Raw genomic sequence first — 9,815 nt, forward strand, 5'->3', positions numbered from 1 at the left:
ACACACACACACACACAGGCGGGGTCGTTACACCATTTAACCTTTGGTAATCTCACAGTCACATATGCACACATACACATAGCATGTGCCTGTAGAGTCAGAACTACTGTATACTTCCCCCACACATTTCCCTGATCACACCTTAATTTTGACATTATTCATAGACCAGTCCCTGTGATGATGAAGATGACATTTATGGCATTACCAAAACATGGATTACTTGTTTTTTCATAATTTCCTGTGTAACAAAGCACAAATGAAATGAAGCAGTGTTATATAGGAAATACAAGCTTCCCTTGATCAGTTCACTGTTCCCTGTATTGTCCTGTTTATTTCTGCATTGTCTTTGCCTTTCTTAAATGACTGTATCCACAACGATGCCCAGAAATAAGTATTTGGATGTCAGAGGTAAAGCTTGTTGATTTTATACGTTAATACTACCACTACACATCTATATTATTCTTATATGGTACTCATATCAGCATTAACTTGAACATTGAACATTTGTTGACTATAAGAATAATTTTTCCTTTAAATTTTAAAGTATCGAAATGTTCCTTCATTTCTAACGGAGCTTGCACATTTGATGTGTCGAAATGAAAAATGGGCTAGTGCATAAACAAATGCTTTTCTCAGACAAAGAAATGTACAGTGTGTAGACTCCTTATAAAACTCAAATTACATAAATCCGAACAGATATATTTGGGATTTGGGAGGATATTGCTGAATAAACATTACTGTCAACACCAATCACTGGTATATAGAGAAGATGAATCCACTGTAATTAACCAGGTTTTATAGCTGGAATCTGTCAGACCCCAAACAGTTATACATTATTTTCTGTAACATGTCATCAATTCAAAATAAGGTTTGTAAACATTTCTCATAGAATAAGGAAAGTCATAAGGTATCATGGTGATAAAACAATGTTAAGTATATTCTTTTTGAGCTAAGTAAGAGAACCCGGGCTCTTCAGGAGCCCAAACAGAACATTAGTATTAATAGCTCATAATTTAAAGAAGATTCTGTAAAATATACTTTGTCATTTACTTTGTGATATATTTTACTCACATTAATGGATACTGTAATGTTTTGTTATCTATTCATAAAATGTATTTAATTATTAGAGAAACTAAAATGGAAGAAATGTATTCAGAAACTCTTTAAATCAAACAAAGTTGTGTATAAATGTTTAGAATTTCAACTTTCTTTTGGTAAAAATCCTAATATGTTTTCTATTTATTATTAGACTCATTCATCATTATGAATTTAAGTTACACATCCTCATATGCCCTTGTCAAAATTAATTATTTGATACTCAGCATTTTTGTTGGATCACTCATAGACAAGTGAACTCCCTGAATTATCCAGAATTAAGTATACATTGACTTCTGGTTGACAGTAAGTCTGTATAAAATGATTTGGCTTGGGTCCCAGAATAAAGTAGATTGCTGATGTTTGACTAGACATTCATTGAGTGTGTGTTTGTGTTGTTAAATTGTATTTCCTGGTTTTGTCCACAGTTCGATGGAACCTGAATGATGAGCAAAAGCATTGGAGGCTGAACTTTATGGAAAACTTGGCCACAGGCCTGGTTTTTGTGATAGTGGTTGTGAATGTCTTCATCACAGCTTTTGGAGTCCACAGGCCGAACCGCAGCGACTGACCAAGAACACACGCAGGTATTCTTTCTCTTTTTGCTAATCACATACATTCTTTATGTCCATCCTCTTTCTTTGCTTCCCTCTCTCTTTTCAAACAGGTATTTTCTCTCCTGCCTTACTGTGCAGTTTGGTCCTATAGATATCCATGTAGTCAGCATGTTTTTGGTCCTCTCCTCTCTTGACATGACCTCTACAATCTCCTACCTGACCTACAAACACACTGACCTCTCCAGGCTCTCAGAGAAGTTTCCAGAAAACAACTCAAGAACAAAATCCAACCACTGTTCAGTTACCAGAAAATCATTGTTCTGCACTGCAGAAAACAGCGAACAAGAGAGAAACAGCAGCAGTGACAAAGAGGTCTGGTACGTAAACAACACATTTGTTCCCGGTGGACAAACAGGAAAGCGGAGACAACAGTAGTCAAGCACATGTGACCTCATACTGTCTGTCTCCTTTGCTGCCCGAGAGTGACCCCAGGCACTGGCCAGACAACAAATGCACAGCCACAGTTACACACACACAAATGCTGACTGCTGAACAGGCTTCAATTTTTAATCGCATTGATGACGTTTGAGCAAGATGTCATGGTTCCTTTCCAGACAGCTCGGACCAGGAGATCTGATGGGTCTGCTGAGCAAATGTATGCAGGGCAGGGTGTGTCTCATGTAACTCAAAGCTCCAACTCACCTCCACAGTTTTAACCATACCGATACATCTGTCCCCAACCACAGGCGTCATGCCTAACATTCAATTATAACAATGTTTGGTTGTGCCATGACTCTCTGTGCTATGAGCAAAACTTGAGAGTGTCTGTGGTTCTCCGGACCAGCAGCTGGTGAGTCAGAGTCAACACAGCACAGACCCCAGCAGAACTGCTTGTTAAAATGGAAGCCTTAATTAGACTGTGTTTCATCAGTGTCACAGAAACCCCAATTAGAGCCCAAGCAAATGCTCAATTTATACACTTGAGTGGTTTAACACAAGCAGTTTGAGCCTGCTTTCCCTCATCTCATCTGTTAAACACCTGAAGAATATTCATATTCGCATCTATAATTTCTTCAACGCAATTGTGACAAAGCACCTTTGAGATGACAAACCAACATCACAATCTGATCCTCTTCCTCCTCCACAACTATCATTGGTAACCGTGGAAACTGCCAGACGAGCCGAGAGCCAGATTCATGACACACACAGCTCCACTCTGGGCAGATCTGTAGACTGATATATATATACATAATGTATGTCTATGGCTCCTACACTTCTGGCTCAGTCTCAAGCCTGAAGTGTAACAAACGCTCTGTGGGGGTCTAACATCAGAGGATGCTGATGAGCGACGAGGAGTCTTGGCTTGTGTGAAACAAGATTATAAATAGTTCTCTCATGGGAATGTGGATGCCAGTATTCAAACTGGACAATCATCCTGATGACACTTTCAACCCCCTTTAACACCTCCCCGTCCCTCCTCTCTCTCTCTCTTTCTCTCTGACGCCCCTCTCTCATCTGTTGCTCTCTCTTTGCAGAGAAGACCGAGGCGGAAAAGTGCAGCTCAGTGACGCAAATCTCCTGAGATCAGACACCTGAGCTCTCCTCCAGAGCTGCACTGTACCATCTTTGCTGTGGCCATTTTCCTACTGATTCATTATTATAAGAAATACTTGAAAGGTCTTCAAGTGAGTATGAAATGCCTCCACTCTGCACCCAAGTCTGTCTCGAGAAGTCAAAAGCGTTCAATGTAGCATTTAATTAGGTTGACTTTATTCATTGAATCAATTTTATTGTCATTATTAATTAATGCGGGCTGTCTTCGTTTTGTTAGTGTTACAGCACACCAGAACATTTTCCATCATCCTTGTATTTCACTTTGGTGCACTGAATGAGGGAGCAGTGCCCTCTAGTGTATTTATTGATGCTGTTCAGTCAGTGAGATACATTTTTTATCATTTCTCCATTTCATGTTCACAGCAGACAAAACAGTGCCAGACACAAATGTGAAATGCTAATCACCATACTGCTCATTACTCTGAATTCTCCTTTTAACTATCATACCATATACAGTATTTGATGCTGATTAATTTGCATACATTTCTATGTATATCTTTTTTCCATTCTTTGTCATACAAGATTAAAAATAAGAACTCCACCTGATGTAAAAATGATTTGTGCTTTATTTGAGCAAAGGTTGAACATTGTTAGTCAAAGTTAAAGCCAAGCAATTTGGTCCCGACACACCAGTGTTTTCACTTATGTCCTAATTAGACCTCTTCTAAGGACAGTGTGGGTGTGTACAGCCGGTACTTGATTGGCATCTCCCTCACTGTTCTTTTGGTCTTGTTGTACCAGCAGGTATCATTCTTATTGGTTCATAGAGTTTGGTGACATCATGTAATTCCCAGCATAGCTCCACCCAGCTTCAACCTGAACAGAGGTCTAATCAGCCAGATAGAAAACACCTGTGCGGGTGTGCAGTTAATCAGTTAGTTTCTCACTTTTCACTGAAAATGTGATTGGAATTCTTTTGTTGTGCATACACAATAAATCTAGGCAAGACTCATACATACAAATATTATGGTAGAATTTTTTTTCTTCATATAAAGAGTTTGTGACACTTGCCAATGTTCAGGGATTAAAAAACAAGTCAATTAGTGTTTACATTTTAGAAAAAAAGAGTTTATAGCGTTATGAGTTTGGCACAGCAAAGTGGCAAATTTCATTGCTTGTTCTTCTCACATGGCTCGTTCTTAAGCATTTAAGCACCTTAACTGCCTCATTTTTTCTGGCTTCCAACCTCAGCATAGGTATTTAAAACATCTTTACTAAGTCTTGCAGCAGAGCAGTGAAGAAACGGACCAGTGCATCTCAATGTCTCACCCTCTGTGGGCAGAAAGAGTGGCAACAAAGAGTTTTAGGAAATATTTAAACACAGAGTTATAAAATTAAACAATTAGTGAGGCTACATGTTTTTGTACAATAATGGTTCTAATCCATTGAAATTTCACATGCCAAAGAACAAATAGGTCTGAATAGTTCTACATAATTCTGTATGACTCACCTCTGTAATAGTAGAGCATTGCAATACCCACTACAAAACTGAGACAGCTCAGGAAGAACATTGGTCCTGCAGATAGACAGAAGAACAATAATGCTGTCATCAATGACCATTAGACCAATAAAACTTATGAACTACTGTATATCTGATCAGCAAGTGGACATACTAAATGTGGATAGTAAGTCGGTATCTTCCTAATAAATGATGTGGACTAAAGTTACTAAGACAAATTGAAATGTACACTAGCATATGGCAAGAGTCAAGGGTCCAAAGCTGCTCTGTGAAAAGACATTGGTCTTGTTATTCACAGTCTAAATAAGCAATTTCTTTGTGTGACTTATAATTGGGAGTGAGTGTTTCACAACATCAGAGATGACCCATTTCCCGGCTGACACACCTTTGACCCAGTGGATGTGCCCCATGACTGTTCAAAGGAATGCAGGACAGAGGAAGCTGGTTTGAACCACGGTTAACACATGAGCTTAACTGACCCACAAAGCCAGAGCCCTGGATGCAATGGGATGATGAATGGTGAAGCAGTGCAGAGTGTGGGGCCCACATTCTGATGCTAGGGGTTAAAAGGTTCAGCAGACAACTGCATTTGCTGAAGAAGAACAAAGCTTAGTTGGGCTTAAGGGGCTTATCGGAGGATCAGTGAGGGGTACAGAGGTACAGTGACACACATACACAAACTGTAGGACCACCATATTTTAAAAAAAAACATTCCTAGTAGCCATGTTGCCAAATTAAACCTCTGCAGATTAAAGGTGTGTTTTAGCCTATTAACTACAATTTATTGTTACATTACACTACTGCCCACCATTTCACAAAGTTTACCACTAGTTGTGAGAATGATGTCCTACTTTCCAGGCAGCCATCGGTGTCAGTTCAGTGTAAGATTAAAAGTCAATGTGCAGGGGCACCTTCTTTAAACAGCTAATCCATCACAATGCCCACTTTGTTATACTGGCTTTTGAAAAAGAACATAAAAGAACATAATTAACAACAAAATAAATAAATAGAATAAAGTGACAGAACAGATATCAAATACATTTTCTGTATGTTAAGAGTTACTTTCCCTTAAAATGAATATGTCATTAGTATTTATACTGTCCTACTGTATATATCTATAGTGTATTGACTTGCCTCTGTCTACACTGTACATATCTACCTATAGTGTATTCATATCTAGCTGTCTGTATATAACGTCAACCAAGTTAATTACTTGTACCTACATCTGCACTATATAATTACTGCTAATCTGTTTATACTGTAAATATCTTAACCTAATAGCTGTATATATATCTTAGTGTGTTTACTTCACTCTGTTCATTCTGTTAATGCTGTTCATCCTGCTAGTATATTCATATATATATATATATATATATATAATGTTATTTTCTATATCCCTCTACATATGCACATTAGTCTACACTTTGCTGCTTTTTGTACTTCTGGTTAGATGCTGAACTGCATTTAGTTGTCTTGCAACAATGGCAATAAAGTTGAATCTAATCTAATCTAATTATTAAAGCCTCCACCAAATCATAAAAGCAAATCTTGCTCTTTCTTATTTTAATGCAGTTTTGAGCTCTGTTGTCATGGAATCAAAGTCACTCAAGTCTGTAGTAAAACAATCAGTGAAAAACGATTAATGGGAATTTTGTAGTTTTTTGGATAAAAAATGATTATTTGAGCATTAAATGATCACATTTCAGATTTTAAAGTGTTCCTGAATGCACCAAAGAGGAAGTGTTTTCCTATTCATTCCTTCTTCCAACTGCATCTCTATATAATGTCATAATATAAAATTGACAAAAACTAAAGCTGACTGACTGCTTACTGTGATGGATTACTGTTCATTACTCTCTATTACATTTAAAATCTCTGCAAGATGATTGTTTGAAAATACAAAACTGCCTGGAAAACCTGGAATCAATCCAAACCATATGGTCTGCTTTGAATAGTGGTTTACGGTAATGTAAAGTATACATGGACTGCACATACTTGGCTAAAACCACTGGTGTGATCTTTTATTTTACACCAAACACTCAGATAATATATATTTATATTAGACTATATTTGCAATTTAAATTAAGAGAAACATGTATTAATCTCTACTGTATTCAACAGTAGTGTGAGATGTTGAGTAGATTTACCTCTATCATTTAGCACATATCGCTCGGGGTAGATTGCCATATTGTAAGTCCTTTTTGGATCTGCCACCTCTAGAACAGAGAGTAAAAATGGTTGATGGGTAACCCCAACACTATAAATAACAGTCTGTGTAATGTCACATCCACTACTTGACCTGCATGCCTGGCTTTTCTCTGTATCTTAATAGGATAAGGCTGCATAAGGTCAGACTGGGCAATTACACAGCAGGGGATTCACCATGATGGGACACTGGGGAGGTTGAGATCTGCCTTACCATGTCACTTAAAATATATTGCATAACAGTAAGTAACAGAAAATGAAAGTAGAAAATAGTAAGTAATAGTTTAACACACATTTTGCCATTTTCTGGGTACTAATGTCACTCACATTTTATTTACCAGGGCTTATTTTTTAGCGTTAAATGTAGTGTGTTATATATAAAACCTTTAATTTTATCTCTACACTAAACTACTGCAAGAAATTACATCTCAAAAATATATTCAGATGCAGGACCACAGGTTTGTGGAGAGAGGATTCTCATCTCACTGAAGTGTAGCAATATTCCACTAAAATGTCTGAGAAGCCCTGCTCAAGCCCTGCTTTTACCTCTTTGTATGACTCTGGTGGGCAGGCTAGAGTAGATGTCCTCGGCGAGGATGTGAAGTCCTCTGTAGAATTCATGACAGGCCTCCTCCCCCTTCGCATGCAGGTGCTTCAGCAGCTCAGCTAACCGCACCTTGGTGGGCACGCTCAGGTTCCTAAACTGCAGGGATACACATGCTGAATTCAATCACTGCACGTACCTATATACCTGCACACTGTGCCTCTGTTCCAACTCCAATTTCAGTTTAGCAGTTTCAAGTGTAAGGACAAGATGACTGTCAAAACAGGATGTGTTTTATTGTTGGAACAGTGTCATATATTATCTGTAGTGACCCTGTGGGCTTCCTTGTCACTGAGTATCTGGGGGTAGATCCTGTTCAGCTGCAGCACCAGTCTGTCCACCAGTTCAGTGTCCATCCTCTGATCTGAGCACAGGAACTGTGCGTCCCTCTGGAGCAGCTCATGGTGATCGTCAATGTCTAGTCAAGGGTGAGGAAGAGACAGTGTTAAATAAAATGAGCCCCACACTTCGTACACGCTTTCATTCTTAATTTTAATATTCATAAAGTAAGTGAATATTCATTCACACATCCGTGATCTGAAAGTTGTACGTGCCATAGTGTGAAGGTCAGGTCAGAAACAGGTTATGACCCTGTACAATTGGAGCAAGCTACAAAGCTCTAATTGAAGGCCTGCAGATTTTATGTCTAGTCTTAAGTAGTTTCTCAGTAAGCTGGTCCTGGCATCAGTCCTGTTCTGAAAATAAAGGACTAAGAGGTTTATTCTCCAGTTTAGAAAGATGAATACACTTGTTGCAAAATGGTTGGCAACACTTTCTTTGATTAATGATAATACTAAAAATCTGGTAATTATGATGATATGATGAGTTAGGGTGTGCATTAATAACAGAAAGATGCAGTGAATGCCAGTTTGGTGAAGGTCACATTCTTAAAGGTGCTGGCTCACCTTGATGGCCATTTGTGACTGTATACTACAGAAGCTTTTAAAAGATACAGTCCCTGGTTTTATTATGCCTGTTAGCGCCACCAAACCCTACATTTCTCCTGCCAACTCACTGTTGATGTCCTTCCCAGCTCACTTTAATGGAGGAAGATGGGGATCTCACTGTGAGCAGAGAGAAAAACCGGGGACGTTATGACAAGAAGTCAGAGTGGCTGATATTCGTGTCACTTAGTAAGTCTTGGTGAGGGTTAACTCGTGGCCATTGATGATCTTTGCCTGTGCAGTTATGTGTTTGATATCCGTCATTAGGATTTCTGAAAGATTTCTTGTACCACATTACACAAGTAAATTTGTACTTACAGCTCATCCAGCAGACATGCAGCAAATAGGCAACTAAACAAAATGTAGTAGACAATAAATAAGTGAGGTAATAATTTGTCTTGTGCTACACTTCTCTAATCTGTATAGTTTTTCCAGTGTGCAAGTTCAGTTTGTCTTTTTTCAATACATCCTTAAACAAATGAGTCAGAATATCCTGCTATAAACAAGATTAAATGAAACCAATGTCAGATTTATGCAAGTTCTTTCTGAAAAAGTTAAAAATAAGATTTGAATGTGACTGACAATCATGCATATATATATTAAATAAAGATCTGGATATTCTAACGAAAATGGCAGTCCATAATTTAATTTATTTACAGAATGTAAATAGCCCCGTCTATCACACAACTCGTCTGTTATTTATAGACTGGATATTTGGACAGAATATTCAGCCTCTTTCAAGTGTTGTTAAGGAACTAATACTTCTTCACATGAAGCCAAATTCAATGTATTATTTAATAATAACATATTGCCATAGCAACGACTAAACTTAAAACGTTTGTGCAACAAGTGGTGCAGCCTCACAGCACAGTGGGCGGTCAGCGATCCTGTGTATCCTAGAGGTCCGGGCGCAGGGATTAGCCTAGTGTAAATCATCTTAATCAAAACAAAACATCTTACCCTTGATTCACAAACCTGTCATACTGACAAACAAACGACGTGCGTGGGACTTGCTCCTTCCGACCGACAACCTCCCCGGTGAAACTTCCTGTTCTCCCCGGTGTGACGGTCTCTGCTGTCCCGTTACATCAGCACGCTGCGCCGCCGTGCGCATCCCGGGGCCACATGACTGACCTCTGGGCAAATGATGATTATCAGCGACGGTAGACTGAGCTGACAGGCAGATTAGCAGGATCTGTATAAGCTTTCTCTTGCAAACACTGAGCCAGAGGTGAGAGGTGTCGTTTATCACTTTATTATATTCTCTTCTTCCATTAGAGACCTGGCAATAATAATAATAATAATAATAATAATAATAATCATAATCATAATAATAA

At 38.5% G+C, this 9,815-nt stretch overlaps 2 protein-coding genes across 2 annotated transcripts in view; one reads left to right on the forward strand and one right to left on the reverse strand.

The window, feature by feature from the left end:
- Positions 1–1,670, forward strand: part of LOC118324766 (ninjurin-1-like) — an 8,763-nt gene extending 7,093 nt beyond the window's left edge. Inside the window, exon 3 of the mRNA XM_035657226.1 lies at positions 1,524–1,670. Coding sequence (XP_035513119.1) covers positions 1,524–1,666 — 143 coding nt within the window. The 3' untranslated portion in view covers positions 1,667–1,670. The remainder of the gene's footprint in view (positions 1–1,523) is intronic.
- Positions 1,671–3,547: 1,877 nt separating this feature from the next.
- LOC118324698 (caspase recruitment domain-containing protein 19-like) lies at positions 3,548–7,950 on the reverse strand. The gene is made up of 5 exons (XM_035657148.1): positions 7,807–7,950; positions 7,477–7,633; positions 6,873–6,941; positions 4,717–4,782; positions 3,548–4,538 (listed from the first exon to the last, which is right to left on the reverse strand). The coding sequence occupies exons 1-5, from the start codon at positions 7,888–7,890 to the stop codon at positions 4,432–4,434; spliced, it is 483 nt and encodes a 160-aa protein (XP_035513041.1). The 5' UTR covers positions 7,891–7,950; the 3' UTR covers positions 3,548–4,431.
- Between the last annotated feature and the right edge of the window lie 1,865 nt (positions 7,951–9,815).

The sequence above is a fragment of the Morone saxatilis genome, unplaced genomic scaffold (assembly GCF_004916995.1).
Source record: "Morone saxatilis isolate NCDOM2014 unplaced genomic scaffold, NCSU_SB_2.0 Contig15, whole genome shotgun sequence".
NCBI classification, from domain to species: Eukaryota; Metazoa; Chordata; class Actinopteri; family Moronidae; genus Morone; species Morone saxatilis.

Bases quoted from the DNA above. Each gene is read 5' to 3' on its own strand.
- LOC118324698 (XM_035657148.1), bottom strand. From the start codon at position 7,890: ATGGACACTGAACTGGTGGACAGACTGGTGCTGCAGCTGAACAGGATC. The intron at 7,634-7,806 runs GTCACTACAGAT...GTATCCCTGCAG, and splicing joins GTGACAAGGAAGCCCACAGG to TTTAGGAACCTGAGCGTGCC. The intron at 6,942-7,476 runs GTAAAAGCAGGG...TCTCTGTTCTAG, and splicing joins CACCAGAGTCATACAAAGAG to AGGTGGCAGATCCAAAAAGG.